The following is a 16,222-nucleotide window of genomic DNA, read 5'->3' as shown; positions in this document are numbered from 1 at the left end:
ATATGTGATAGTGAATGCATAGTCATTATGTTGTTTTGGAAGAGTTGTTTCTGTCTGATAGTAATTGCTGCAGGCTTTAACCACTGATGGCATTAAATTATTACTAAAAGTATGTGGTATTATTATATAGCATTATAGCAGCATAAAGAGTATAGTAACTTGGCATGTCTTTATTTGCAGTGTCTCTATCAGGAAGGCCACATTAAATAATGATGGAAACACTGCATTTCAAGAAGCTGGATAAATTTGGAGCTTTGTGAATTTATGGTGGTAGAGGGGGGGAAAAAGGTTAGAGATAATGTTAGAGATAATGTTATTATTACAGGTGTTACTCTTCCTGCTATGTCAGTTCTTCATAGACCACAAACTGTCAGAGTTGGGGAATCAATGTTTGGGGGTATCAGCATCAATTCACTGGCTGTTAAGCTCCAACAGTCTTTCATTTTTGTTGACTATTAGACCTCTTTTCAGGATCAAGTGGGTTTGTGTCAATTATGATTGGCATCTTCCTGACCATTCTGTTGATCTTTAGTTCTGGTCTTCTGATCAGCTTAAGGAGAGGACAGGTTTTACTGTTAACACTAGGCACTTTTGGACTGCATGAACTTTTTCATTGTTCTAATAACCATTTGGAGGTATTATTCCCTACTAGAGATCATTGTAGTTTACCAAACTCAGATTTTAGGGTTATTTTAATGCCTACGCTGGAGTAAATTCTCAGCATAGTGATTTATTGTGATCGGTCCTGACACGTGTTGATTGGTGAATGCAGCATTAGTAAACACTGGTAAAACAGCCATTTAAGCAATAGCTCTTAGTATCAGCTTCAAAAAAATTAAACAAAGGAGAAATGAACTGACAGTGGGATACAGGCTTTGTTTTGCTTAAATGTGATGGAGTAAATACAGTGCTCAATTTGACTCCATACATTCTTATCTAATTCATGGTCGCAGTGGGGCTGGCCTGTCCATAGATGGCCTAAAAGATTGACATAATTACTGTGATGTCACCCACTGGTTAGTGAGGTCCTGTTACAAAGCCTCAAGATGCGTGTGTTGACATTTGAATACCTTTAGCACTAATTATTGGAACACAAAATTTGTTTTGTAAGCTCATTGACCCTTGACCTACATACACAGGTGAATTCAATTATGAGAAAGGGTTTAGATGGCCAATTGCAAGTGTTTCTCCTCTTTGGATCTTCTCTGAAGAGTGGCAACTTGGGAGCCTCAAAACAACTCTCACATGACCTTAAAACAAAGATTGTTCAACTTCATGGTTTAGGGCAAGGGTGTCCAAACTTGTGGCTCGCGGGCCGCTTCTGGCCCCGCCCACTTCTGGTCCACGAATTGATGTCAAAAATAACATACAATTTGGCCCTTTAAGTTACTTTTTTGACATTTCGCCTTCCCCTCCAATAAAGTGGGTTAAGCGAAATGTCAAAAAAGTAACTTAAAGGGCCAAATTGTATGTTATTTTTTGACATAAATTCGCGGACCGGAAGTAGGTGGGGCCGGAAGCGGCCCGAGGGCCGCAAGTTTGGACACCCCTGGTTTAGGGGAAGGATACAAAAAGCTATCTCAGAGGTTTCAGTTGTCAGTTTCCACTGTGAGGAACATAGTGAGGAAATGGAAGACAACAGGCACAGTTCTGTTGCAGGTACTGGGAATCTTGTTAAAGTTGAGGGTCGCATGGATTCCAGTCAATATCAGCAGATTCTTGAGAACAGTGTTCAAGAATCAGTGACAAAGCCGAAGTTGCGCCGGGGATGGATACTTCAACAAGACAACAACCCTAAACACTGCTCAAAATCTACTAAGGCATTCATGCAGAGGAACACGTACAATGTTCTGGAATGACCATCTTAGTCCCCAGACCTGAATATGATTGAAAATCTGTGGTGTGATTTAAAGCAGGCTGTCCATGCTCGGAAACCATCAAACCTGATTGAACTGGAGATGTTTTGTAAAGAAGAATGGTCCAAAATACCTTCAGCCAGAATCCAGACTCTCATTGGAAGCTATAGGAAGCATTTAGAGGGTGCCCTGCTGGGCGGTGCTCTTATTTAACTTCTGGAAATAATATAGTGTAACTCATCTACAATTAATATGTTTAAACCTTAATTTTCAATACCAATAATATTAATATTCAGTGATGCTGAAGAAATTAAGTATGTGGTAATCATTTTACTATTCAGTGGGTGCTCGTTTACTGAAATGTTTTTGACTGGTGCTGTATATAATGACTTGATAATTATTTTATATACTTTATGAACCGATCATATCATCAGTAACATTATAGCTTCCTTTTCCTTCACAGACAGAATAGAGACATCATTGTTTGTATTTCCTCCTGCTAATGAGACAGTTTTTAGGCTTGTCTTTATAACCTTGACCATTCAGCTAATGGGTTTCCTTCCTTACACCACTGTGATTTTGACCTATTGTGACACTTCAGTAACGGCTTGATTCAGTGTGCAGCACTGGTCTCTGAGGTGAGTTTATTGCCACTCCTAAATACAGGCATTAGCCTTCAATGATGGACGCTGGCCCAGGTCCAGCATGCCACAGCTTCACAATGAGCTCACTGTCGGGAGCTAAGATCACCTCCTCCTCTCCCCTCTTCCCACTACAGAGAGAAATGCCACATGCAGAGTTATTGTTTTTATGTCAGTGCTGCAATACATCCTCAGCTTTTTCACTGTCGACAGTTTGTAATAGCATTATTGCCGACCTTTTCAGGCATCTAATTTTATCATCATCAGTGTAGTTGTTTGCACTTACGCAATACCCTTTAAATCTGTAGGTCGAAAACACTCTGGCTTTTATACCGTATTTCTATAATTTAATCATTTTTTACCCTTCGGAATATCTAAATCAAGCATTCAAAATTATTTTCAAACTTGCTCACTTAAGCTAATAATATTATATATCTTGCAGGAAATCTCCACTGCCTTTAATCATAATGGAGTCATGTGAAGCTGGCAAGAGCATCAGCAATCATGCGAAACCCACAAAACAGTTCTTATGACCATTAAGTAATGTCACAGAAATAACAGCTGCTTTTAGGCTAGGTCTCATCTACACAGACACAAAGTCTCTATGTAAAACAGAAAAGGCCAGAATTAAAAGTAAATAAAGTGGCTCAATCAATAAATCACTGTGTCTCTGCTTAGACTTCTGGGGGCAGCAGTCCCCAGCCACCTCCTCCAACTCATCGGGGGGGACAACGAGGCCTTCCCAAACCAGCCTAGAGATATAAGCTCCCCAGGGTGTCCTCCACCCAGACATACCACCAGCAGAAGAACAGCTCCATGCCAACACAGGTCCTCCAACAAAAGCTGAAATCATCAAAACTATCAAGAACATGGAGAATAGCAAAGCTGCAGGCCCTGATGGCTTCCCCTCAGGGTAGGGCTGGGCGATATGGCTCAAAAATATCTCAATATTTTTTAGCTGAATGGCGATATATATAATATATATCTTGATATCTTTCTTCCCAAAAGGTATAAATAAAAAGGCACTTCTGAGTCAAAGTTAGATGTCCCAAATGTCACACGGGCACTTTTATTAACATTAAGCTGTAGATGTACATGAGAAATTGCTAAAAAATAAACCATTGGCATATTTAAATAATAATGCTCCTCAAATAAATTAATGCTTTTTTCCTCCATAACAAAAGACTCACAGCTGTGCTATTAAAATGTAAACAGGAAAGATACAGAGCAAAAATAGCAAAAGGCTGACTTAGTCTTTAAAAAGCCAGTCTCCAGTGAAGTAGACTTCATCAAAGTGCTTCCTCCTGTACATCTAGTGTTCTGTGCAAATAACAAAACATGTAAACAGATTGAATGAATAAAATGCCATCCTTCAGTCAGCAGCATTCTAGCTGGCTCATTAAATCCATAGACCTATGCGCTAATGTATCACAGTAATGGGCCCACCTGCTCAATGCGGCATCTCTGCCGGCTGCATAACAAGGACATGAAAAAGACCCACTTCCGCTATTAAGGTCACGTGACCTACGGTACAAACCAGCCACCAGGTGGGGGTCCAGGCAATGCCAAAGTGTACGAACAGACGCAGTATGAAGGCTGTATGTACACAAAACACGGTGACAGCGGAGGATTTGGGGTTTCCAAAAGTCGCAGACGTCACCGGAAAAAGTTGCTAAATTTGTCATTAGTTGCTTTTTGGAAAAAGTCACTAGGTGGGTCTGAAAAGCCGCTAAATCTAGCAACAAAGTCGCTAAGTTTGCAACACTGCCATGCTGTCGCTTCCAACATGATTTACAGGTGAAGTGGTGAGGGAGAGAGACGGGGCAGTGTGAAGGTGTGCAGAGACAAACTGGGAAAAGAGAAAGGTGAACTGGTGGATCTACAAATATGATTATAACGCAGCATAGACTATATCGATATAAACGATATTGTCTCATCTTATATCGCATATATATATATATATATAATATATCAGTATTTCCTAAAAACTCGATATATCGCCCAGCTCTACCCCAGAGCAGACTCGGCAGGTTTAGCAGCGATTTTACAGCCCCTCTTGCAAAAGATCTGTGAGAGTGAAGAAATCCCCACAGACTGGAAGTTAGGTTACTTGGTAAAGCTTCCAACAAAAGGAGACCTCTCCCAATGCAGCAATTGCCGAGGGATCATGCTCCTGTCTATGCCCAGTAAAGTCCTTACCAGAGTCATTCTTGAGAGACTGAAGGAAGCCCTAGACAAGCAACTACGACCAGAACAGGCAGGATTTCAACAGAATAGATCATGTGTTGGAACATATTGTCACCCTTTGCATCATAGTAGAGCAGTCCACTGAATGGCAGTCCTCCCTCTACATAACATTTGTGGACTTTGAGAAGGCCTTTGACAGGGTGGACAGAGATGTCATCTGGAAGCTAATGAGACACTATGGAATCCCTCCAAAGTTCATCAGTAGTATCCAACATCTATACGAAGACTCCACCTGCCAAGTAATCCACAATGGAAAGCTGTCCTCCCCTTCACAGTGAAAACCAGAGCGAGACAAGGATACTTGCTGTCACCCACAATCTTCCTGTTGGTCATCTACTGGATTATGCGGGAGTCAATCTCAGGCAATAGCACTGGCATCCAGTGGACCTTCACTAAACAGCTAGAGTTGCTGGAATTTGCAGACGACATTAGCCTCCTGTCCCACCGACAACAGCGTGCACAGTCCAAACTGAACAAGCTGTCTGAGGAAGCTGAAAAGACTGGCCTGAGGATCAACAAAGAAAAAACGGAGGTGATTCAATTCAATTCAATTCAATTTTATTTATATAGCGCCAAATCACAACAAACTGTCACCTCAAGGCGCTTTGTATTGTGGGTAAAGACCCTACAATAATACAGAGAAAACCCAACAGTCGAAACTACGACTATGAGCAAGCACTTGGCGACAGTGGAAAGGAAAAACTCCCTTTTAACAGGAAGAAACCTCCAGCAGAACCAGGCTCAGGGAGGGGCAGTCATCTGCCGCGACCGGTTGGGCTGAGGGGAGAGAAAGACATGCTGTGGAAGAGAGCCAGAGATTAATATCAATTAATGATTAAATGCAGAGTGGAGTATAAACAAAGTAAATAAGGTGAATGAGAAGAAACAGTGCATTATGTGAACCCCCCAGCAGACTAGGCCTATAGCAGCATAACTAAGGGATGGTTCAGGGTCACCTGATCCAACCCTAACTATAAGCTTTATCATAAAGGAAAGTTTTAAGCCTAATCTTAAAAATAGAGAGGGTGTCTGTCTCCCGAATCCAAGCTGGAAGCTGGTTCCACAGAAGAGGCGCCTGAAAGCTGAAGGCTCCGCCTCCCATTCTACTCTTAAGTATCCTAGGAACCACAAGTAAGCCAGCAGTCTGAGAGCGAAGTGCTCTATTGGGGTGATATGGTACTATGAGGTCTTTGAGATAAGATGGTGCCTGATTATTCAAGACCTTGTATGTGAGGAGAAGAATTTTAAATTCTATTCTAGATTTAACAGGGAGCCAATGAAGAGAAGCCAATATGGGAGAAATATGCTCTCTCTTTCTAGTCCCTCAGTACTCTAGCTGCAGCATTTTGGATCAGCTGAAGGCTTTTCAGGGAGCTTTTAGGACAGCCTGATAATAATGAATTACAATAGTCCACCCTAGAAGTAATAAATGCATGAATGAGCTTTTCAGCATCACTCTGAGAAAGGATGTTTCTAATTTTAGAAATATTGCGCAAATGCAAAAAAGTGGTCCTACATATTTGTTTAATATGTGCATTGAAGGACAAATCCTGGTCAAAAATGACTCCAAGATTTCTCACAGTGTTACTGGAGGCCAAAGTAATGCCATCCAGAGTAAGTATCTGGTTAGACACCATGTTTCTAAGATTTGTGGGGCCGAGAACAAGAATTTCAGTTTTATCTGAATTTAGAAGCAGGAAATTAGAGGTCATCCAGGCCTTAATATCTTTAAGACATTCCTGCAGTTTAACTAATTGATGTGTGTCATCTGGCTTCATTGATAGGTAAAGCTGAGTATCATCTGCATAACAATGAAAATTGATGCAGTGATTTCTAATAATACTGCCTAAGGGAAGCATGTATAATGTAAATAAAATTGGTCCTAGCACAGAACCCTGTGGAACTCCATAATTAACCTTAGTGTGTGAAGAAGACTCCCCATTTACATGAACAAATTGGAGTCTATGAGATAAATATGATTCAAACCACTGCAGTGCAGTACCTTTAATACCTATAGTATGCTCTAATCTCTGTAATAAAATGTTATGGTCAACAGTATCAAAAGCTGCACTGAGGTCCAACAGGACAAGTACAGAGATGAGTCCACTGTCAGAGGCTGTAAGAAGATCATTTGTAACCTTCACTAATGCTGTTTCTGTACTGTGATGAATTCTGAAACCTGACTGAAACTCTTCAAATAAACTGTTCCTCTGCAGATGATCAGTTAGCTGTTTTACAACTACTCTTTCAAGAATCTTTGAGAGAAAAGGAAGGTTGGAGATTGGCCTATAATTAGCTAAGACAGCTGGGTCAAGTGATGGCTTTTTAAGTAGAGGTTTAATTACAGCCACCTTGAAGGTCTGTGGTACATAGCCAACTAATAAAGACTGATCATTTTTAAGATTGAAGCATCAATAATTGGAAAGACTTTTTTGAACAGTCTAGTAGGAATGGGATCTAATAAACATGTTGCTGGTTTGGAGGAAGTAACTATTGAAGTTAACTCAGAAAGATCAACTGGAGCAAAAGAGTCTAAACAAATACCAGCAGTGCTGAAAGCAGCCTAACATGAAGAATAATCTTTGAGATGGTTATGAATAATTTTTTCTCTAATGTCTAAAATTTTATTTGTAAAGAAATCCATGAAGTCACTGCTAGTTAAAGTGAAAGGAATACTCGGCTCTACAGAGCTCTGACTCTTTGTCAGCCTGGCTACAGTGCTGAAAACAAACCTGGGGTTTTTCTTATTTATAGGTGATGAGAATCAACAACAAGCAAGAACTACCAATTCAACTGCAGAAAGAAAATATCACAGAGACTGACCATTTTGTCTATCTGGGAAGCATAATCAGCATGAATGGGAGAACAAGATGACAACCAGATATGCATTTAACACCTTGTGCCCCATTTGGTGCTCCAGAACACTGTCCCTCCACAATAAAGCCACATGTCCATACAGGACGACTTGGCACAGGTCGACTCGGTCAACACAACTCGGCACGGTCGTGTTGTGTTTCCATTGCAATTGAGGACCACCACAGTGTGGGTGGAGTCGATATAGCAGTGCGGGCAGTAGTCTCATGACGTGACTCGTGCGCGGCTCAAAACACAACACAACAATAGAAGAGATAGAGGCAAGCTAACAGCTAATGCCAGTTTAATATAATCATAATGCATAAGTCCCCCATACAATGTTTTAATGGATGAAGGTTGTCATTAAGTATAACCCTATACCCCCGAACATAATCGGCTCAGTGTACTTCAAAAGAGCCGCTGTTCGCAAAGTTATGGCAACAATTACCATAATAACACCACAGTAATACCCTATATTGGTTGTGAAGTGCAGTTTCTCAGCTTTCAGAAACTGTTTGTATTTTTCTGATAGGACAAACGGTCGCGTTATTACGGTAATTCAAAGTTCCTTTGATCAGCCCTCTGGCCGGCTCTGTGCTAACCAGCTGTTCGGCTAGTAGGGGCAGGTAACGGTGCTTCAGCGGAGATCGCCCGGCAGTATAGTGTTATAATATGTATGCTGTGTGAGCGTTTCAGATGGCTCTCATGTTGCAAAACTACTGCTGCAAACTGTCGGTCTGGGGATTCAACCGGTGCTTTGCGCCTCCAGTTTCTTGCTGTCGGGTTTTTAAAATGGCAGGCTTGATTCTGGTGAAGGAGTCGCTCTCATGCCTCCGATAGTGATGACACTCCCTGGCCAATCAGTGGCATGCTGTCCTCCGCGTCACATTTTTGTATCGCCTCGTATCGCGGACCCTCGGGTGAGTGGGTACGAAAAAGTACCTGCAAACTTGTACCAGTTACTAATGGAAACACCGTCAAACCGAGGCGAGGCGAGTCGAGGCGACCCATGCCGAGTCGTCCCGTATGGAAACGCGGCTTAAGATCCCCATCTTTAAGACCAATGTGAAGACGGTTCTTCTGTATGGCTCAGAGACCTGGAGAGTGACAAATACCAACATCAACAAACTCCAGACCTTCACCAGCAGATGCCTGCGGCACATCTTAAACATCAGGTGGCCCAAGAAAATCTCCCAATTCCAACCTTTGGGAGAAAATCAAGCAAACTCCTGTCAGCCAAGACATCAAGAAGTAAAAGTGGGGCTGGATAGGACACACCCTGCGCAGACCAATGGATACCATTGCCAGACAGGGTTCCATTCAATGGTATCCATTGAATGGAACCCGCAAGGGAAGAGGAAAGTTGGGAGGCCAAAGCAAACCTGGAGAAGATCAGTTGAGAGTGAAGCAAAGGTTGCCGGAATGACATGGGCTCAGCTGAAGGGAATTGCCCAGAATTGAGTCCCTTGGAAGAGTGTTGTTGCGGCCCTTTGCTCCTTGAGGAGTTCACATGTAAATGAAAACATCAGTTAATGTCAGATTTTTAAAAATGAGATTGCTTACATTTTTGATGCATCAGCACTTCAGAGTCTGAAGAGGGTTTTCAGAGCCCAGCTGTTAACTCAGTGAATGAAAGTGAGCAGTCTCACGTGACTGGATCATATCTTCCCTCTGTGTCTGCAGCCAGTCAGATAAAGGAGACACCCCAGCTTTCTGAGGGGTGTTCTGTTTGTGTCTAAGTCAGATAGGGATGTGAATGTAAAGACTGATGTGTGTTAAAGGTAGGTGCTAATGAGGGATTGTGCTTGCATGTTTACTGATCCATGTAGCGTTGCAGTTAACAGCATGACATGAGAGATCCTGAAGGATCAGTGTAGTTTTAGTACATCTGTGCAAGGACTGTTATCCTTTTTACAGTCCATAATTGCAGGAAGCTTCTGGTAAAAGCCAGGAAACCCAGGTTGTCCTTGATGAGCCATCCAGCTGTGTCCTAATTCAGATAACCTTCCAGCATTTTACCCCAAAGGAACACAGTCAGCACTTTAGGAAACCTTCACCTTTGGCACAACAGTCCAACCCAGGACAGAACATGTACAAAATCAGTCAGCATATTTCAGTGTAAATTTGATTTCTAGACGTCTTGAGCCAAACAAGTATCTGTAGTTTCATAATTTTATCCCTGGGTCCCTGGGTATACCTTCCAGTTTTTTAAATACTCACAAAATTTAAATACAAAATGTGAAAGAGCAGATCAGAGATCTGTCAAATGAACCATGTTATAATAAGTTAGGCCATCATAGCAGACAATCAAGTAAAAAATATGCTCACTGTTGTTACCCTTGTTTATAGTTGTGACACATCTGGCTCTTTTTCCCTCACACTCTTTTAAAGCATTTGTTTCTACCCACATGGGGGATGTGGGTGGCAGGATTGTGACAGATGACTGCTCTCATGTATGTTGACATGCACTAAAGTCAATAAGAGGCCAGGAATAAAAGTGGACAGTCTTTCCTTGGTTTAAAGAAAAAGAAATTTAAATACTTTGCAGCAGCCTGGGTAGCTTTAGTTTCCTTTTCCACTGAGTTACTAGTTAGCTAATATAAACCAGTGTAGTATTTCCAGCACTAAGCAACCACCCCTGTATTCTGCACTTGGACAAGTTGGTGCAATACTTGCTGTAAAAAAGAAAAGTAACTTAGAATAAAATAGCTTTATTGTCATTATATGTCACATATAATGAAATTACAACTTAAATTATGACTTTAATCCAGTTTCATAGACAGTGTTGTTAAAATAACAAATTTTAGGGAGTGAGAATCCATGGTGTAAATTATGCTTAGTGCATATTGTTTCCATTTTGCCGATGTGCATTATGCTTGGGTGTGGTTTGGGTTGGTTGCAGACTTCCTACTTCTGTGAGTGGTCTGGCTGGCCCATATATACAATGGATAAGCTGTAGACACTTGTCTCTGACTAAGTCGATATGGATAGGCATCTCTGAAGTAATAAGGATTCCCAGTTGGCAAACCACTCAGAGCAAGATTGCTTGAATAGTTGAAAAAACCAGAGGGTGAAAAAAATTTCAAATTTGTCTTTTGCTTTTTCAGGGGTGTAATTTATGTTTTTTTTAGCAGCAATACCTACAAGAAGAACAAAAGGTTATGATTGACGTCATATTTCTCATTTGCAGTGATTAATTTTTCCAAATACTGGTGTTGGCTTTAGTATTCCCTGTATTCATAATAAGTGCATTTTATCATTGTATTTTCCTGCAAATATGCACTTAGAACAGGCTTATTTCACACTATATTACTGAATTATTTCAAACAAATCAAAACCTAAACGAGGCAGAACTGGCTCGTTTAGTTAGACAGCAACACCGATAAAGCATAACATTATGACCACCTGTCTAATATTGTGTTGGTCCCTCTTTTACTGCCAAAACAGCCCTGACCCGTTGAGGCATGGACACACCCCTGAAGTTGTGCTGTGGTGTCTACCACCAAGATGTTAGCAACAGATCCTTTAAGTCCAGTAAGTTGTGAGGTGGGGCCTCCATGGATCGGACTTGTTTGTCCAGCACATCCCACAGATGTTTGATTGGATTGAGATCTGGAGAATTTGGAGCCAAGTCAACATTTCAAACTAGTTATGCTCCTCAAACCGTTCCTGAACCATTTTTGCTTTGTGGCAGGGTGCATTATCCTGCTGAAAGAGGCCACAGCCATTAGGGAATACTGTTTCCATGAAAGGGTGTACTTGGTCTGCAGAAATGCTTAGGTAGGTGATATGTGTCAAAGTAACATCCACGCGGATGGCACGACCCACAGTTTCCCAGTAGAACATTGCCCAAAGCATCTCACTGCCTCTGCTGGCTTGCCTTCTTCCCATAGCGCATCCTGGTGCCATGTGTTCTCCAGGTTAGCAAAGTACATGCACCCGGCTATGTAAAAAGAAAACGTGATTCATCAGACCAGGCCACTTTCTTCCATTGCTCTCTGTTCCAGTTCTAATGCTTACATGCCCATTCTTGGCGCTTTCTATGGCTGGCGTGTCAGCATGGGCACCCTGACTGGTCTGTGGCTATGCTTCCTCAAAGTTGTTCTCAAAGTTGATGTGTTAGAACACATCAACTTTGAGGACAAAATGTTCACTTGATATAATCAGTGCTGTTCACTTAACCAGTCAATGGTCATAATGTTATGCTTGATGGGTGTATGGTTTAACTCAAACACAATTTGTCATTCCCTGAGTTATTGATTGCTTACTCAACCAAGTCAATCCACTAATGGATCAGCTGCCAGTCATCAGTCAATGTTAAGTCTTCCAGTTAACATACTTGCAGACTTTGCAGTTCAGTCACAGAGTTAATGGCCTCTGAGATTTGACCCTTTTACAAACAGGCTATTGCTCATCAAGAGATACAAGAACTTACCTTAGTGAGGGTGAAATAAGATAGATCAATCTTCTTCAAACCAATCAACGGATAGTTTTCTGCATTCTGTATTAGAGATGGGATGTGTGAGCGTTACCTGAAGCAGTTACTGGTACCTTTTGAACATAATAGTACATTACATCTTATCAGATGCTGGGGAAAAAGACAGAAAATAGTTGATTATTTAAGACTATTCCAAAATCAAGCAATCACTGTTATTTTGATTCAGTTTGTTTGTTTTTTAAATATATTTTGGGGCTTTTAGCTTTTATTGCCATGTAGAGAAGAAAGGAAAGCTAGGAGAAAGACCAGGGGAAGCCACACAGTAAATGGCCTCAGATTCGATCCCAGGCCTATGCATTAGCCTCATGGCGTATGGGTTGCCTGCTCGACCCAGTGAGCTAAACCAGTGTCCCTAATTCAAAGATTCAATTGTAAAGTGAAATTAGAGGGAGCGTTTGTCAAATTAAAACTATTCCAGCATAATAAATCTGTTTGCCGAGATGAATAAATAATCTTCATCCTACTATTCTATCAATTTATACATAACAAGCTTTTGTGATTCTTTGTGATATTGATGATGCACATTATCTGGGTTTCAGTTTAAATTGTGAATAAACGCTGCAGCATGCCTTAGGAGAGTCTGGTAACTCATAGCTGCTCAGACAACAGCGTAGCTGGAGAGGAGGCTGTTTCCCAAAGGAGGCAGGAGGAAGGGGGAAAAAGTAGTGTTTTCCCATGACCTCATCAGCATTAATTTCTCCTCTGCAGCCTGAAGATGACTATGAACTGTCTCACTCTGAGCTCACAAGATGCTCTAAACTCGTACACCCCGAAGGTGCCATTTTATTTTACTGCCATGTCACCGCAAAGTGCAAACTGACCTCAGCATTGTTCAAATGAATGCAAGTACATTAAAGGAGGATTAGGTTCAGATTTTTTCAGGTTTTCTTAATGTAATTTAAATCCAGCTGCCGAGTCACGAAGCACATTCATTGGGGGATATCTGCAAATGTCATTGTTTTGTAGATTAGAAGTGGGCTGCATCGGTCTGACTTTGTGTAATGGGGCCTTATGCAGCATCAGTCCCAACAGGCCCTTTGTGGTCACTTTTTTTCACAAATGCCTAATGGTACCTTGATTTAGATTTGAATACAAATCTGACAAGTAGGAATTTTATGTTATCATATAGGCTCTTCTATTATTATATTGTCTCCATGTTATTGTGATTGCTGCCTGTGGTGACTGGAAAAAATACATTTCAGTTTCAGTTGTGTTAGACTTGTGATATGTGATTGTTTTTTTTTTTAAAGCTGGCACAGTTAAAAAAAAATTCAAATTTTCACCCACCCCCCACCCTCCCTTTTTAAAAAAATATTTAAAAAAATTCCACAGAAGACTTTCAATGGTTGTATTCTTTGACTTTGTACCTTGTGTGTTTCTGTTGTTTGTATAGCAGCATCTAATCTCAAAACTTCTGACACCCCAGTAGTTAGCATAGACAGTATAAAAGATGGATGTAACTACTGCAATGTCACGCACTGGTTTGTGAAGTCCTGACTTCAACTCTTTCACATCTAAGTGTTTTGAAACTGGACGTGATGATTGAGGTGCTCATCTGTCTATGAAACCGCAGGTTTTGTCAATCAAAAGTCATTAGCCAATGAGCATGCCCTGTATAATCCTTCTCTTTGACACATGGGATTTACAAAATGGACTTAATGTTTCATTCATTATGAGACAAAATGAGTGACAGAGATCATACACTCATCAGGAAAGTGTTCAGTGAGGTCAGGATGTTTTTCCAAAGACTTCTATCGGGATGAAAGTCTTTTTGCAGCCACAGGTGTCGTCCCCTAGTGGCCATTAAAAATAATGCAGTTATGAGGTACTTTGCTGTTGACTTCACCTTTCAGAATTACTCGTACCTGTCTATAGTGCCCTCTTCTATTTTTATTGTTTAATGGTGTTCAACAGACAGCCCAACCCAAAGTAAAATATATTCTGTATTGAATAATAATAATATTTAAACTATTATCTAATAATTTACCTACCATACATTTATGTGACATGTAAAATGAAGTACATCTAAATGTAATTTTTCTCCACTTTCCCTTTTTTCTTTCATCTCCACAGATCGAGAGGATCAGTCCATTCTCTGCACGTGAGTAAACTATTAAATTACTTAAATAATTTACTAGTTTTACTAGTAAATTATTTAAGCATAATAGAGTTACTGCTTATACACCAGCACGAGCATCCCAGGCTCATATACCAGCATTCTTCTGTAAGACAAACTGAGACACCTGAGCCACATTGATGTCTCCTTTCCATTTAATTATCTTGGAAAACATATCACATGTTGCAGTTTATTTATCTATGGCATTTTTTTGTCTGATTTAAGTGAAACCGACATTAATGCATTTATTGGTACACAAGTTTGAAAGGGCAGTGAAAGTGACTTGCCCCGGGGTCTGGACAGTTATTTTAAAGTGTGCGTCTCAGTGACATTGAGCAGGCTATCACTACTTGAGAGAAAAGTAAGATCTGTGGGTCTGAGAAATGCCTGACATTTCTGCTTCAGAGCCCTCTGGCGTCATTTCACTGACAAGTGTCTGCTGATGACAGGAATGAAGCCAAAGAAAATGCCAGAGCAGGTATTAAGACATAAGCCATGCAACAAGGTGTCAAAATAGCTAGTCTTGCATGTGTTACAAAGTAATTAATCAAATTTAACACAGTTTTATTCTAACTTAGTGTTTATGATTTAATCCACAACAGTGATATAAAATTGAGAGTGTTCCCTTTATTTATACCATCTCCACTGGCTTATGTGAGTTATAAGAGATAACAAGCAAGTAGCACTATTTCCATGTTGTTACTGTGTAAAATATTGTAATTTGCAAAGGTTCTCTGCACCCTTAATTACAATATAGTATCAACAAATTACATCTCCCATGGTTTGGTGTCATAATTATTCATTCAGCTGCTGTACCACTTACTATTCACTACATTTTGCTTTAGTAAAGCGAGAAATCATTGTCTGGGTTACTGAGGGCAATGTGGGATGCCATAAGGATCATTCCATAAAAGATCAACCAAGTGTAAAGAAGTTCCCACCTGAACCCCTCTCAATCAGCTAATTTTTTACGTACAAAAATGCTAGTGTGTTACAGTGGATAAAACATTGGCCACCTTAATTCCCATTAGGCATATAGCAGTCAAGTCAGTTCATTTTCATTATATAAAATTTTAATTCAAAACAGCTCTCTCATGGTACTTTATAAGATAAAAACCCTACAGTATAATAGGGAAGAACCTTATGATCCACAGTGTTCAACTATAAACAGGCAAGATTGTGGAGAAAAACGCTTCCTCTTAATGTTAAAATAAAGAATTACACACTGTGGACAGACAATAAAATGTGCTGCAAATTGTGCACATTGTTAAAGGTGTGGACATTGTTATGCATAATAAAAAACATGCAAATCTCATAAGTTACAAGTAGGTCAGCAGGCTGTTTATAAGGGCTGTATTATTTGGTGGAGGAGCTGAGAAATGTAACACCCAGCAGTCCGAGGCTGACAACAGATGCACTGACGCAAGCTCTCCATGATTACTCTGTTCACAGCAGCTAACAAGACTGACAGGACTTGCACACCGTTTTCTCCCCATCTTTACTCTCAGCCACATCACAATCGCCAAGTCTAAAAGGAAAACTATAGTTTGTGCATACTTGGTTTGTGCAGATTTGCACTTACTGTAAAACCTCAGGTATGCTCTAAATCTAAACTGCTCCTCAAAGTTTTTGCAGCAGTTTTTTTTTTATATCCTGTTTTTTTTTTTCATTCCATGGTAGCTGTGTGACAGAGCAGTGAAAGGCCTGTCAGTAACCGCAGCTGCTGAAGTGCACTGACGCTTAAAAATATAGTTTAAAGATAAACAGGAGTACATATGCAGCAATGTTTAGTTTGAGATTATATTTGTGCTGTTGTACTAGAAAAGAGTCCTAAGTTCTTGTCTAACTTATTAACCATGAACCCCCAGACCAGTCTTAATGAAATGCTTGAACCACCTCAACTGGCTTCTTCTGATGTGGAGCAGTGGCTTTACTCTTAGCCCCTCCCAACCGACCGAACTCCTCACCCAATCTCTAAGGGAGAGCCCAGACACCATCCCGAAGAAGCTGA

The 16,222-nt window shown here is 40.6% G+C and overlaps 1 protein-coding gene across 3 annotated transcripts in view; it reads left to right on the top strand.

The window, feature by feature from the left end:
* Positions 1-16,222, top strand: part of LOC115778516 (myosin-10) — an 87,972-nt gene that overhangs the window by 28,034 nt on the left and 43,716 nt on the right. For all 3 annotated transcript variants that reach the window (XM_030726571.1, XM_030726587.1, XM_030726578.1), the window contains one exon: positions 14,169-14,196. In XM_030726571.1, the coding sequence (XP_030582431.1) occupies positions 14,169-14,196 (28 nt within the window). The remainder of the gene's footprint in view (positions 1-14,168; positions 14,197-16,222) is intronic.

This window comes from Archocentrus centrarchus, chromosome 1 (genome assembly GCF_007364275.1).
Source record: "Archocentrus centrarchus isolate MPI-CPG fArcCen1 chromosome 1, fArcCen1, whole genome shotgun sequence".
NCBI lineage: Eukaryota > Metazoa > Chordata > Actinopteri > Cichliformes > Cichlidae > Archocentrus > Archocentrus centrarchus.
The sequence above is the reverse complement of the archived record's forward strand: the minus strand, read 5'-3'. Positions and strand labels throughout refer to the sequence as shown.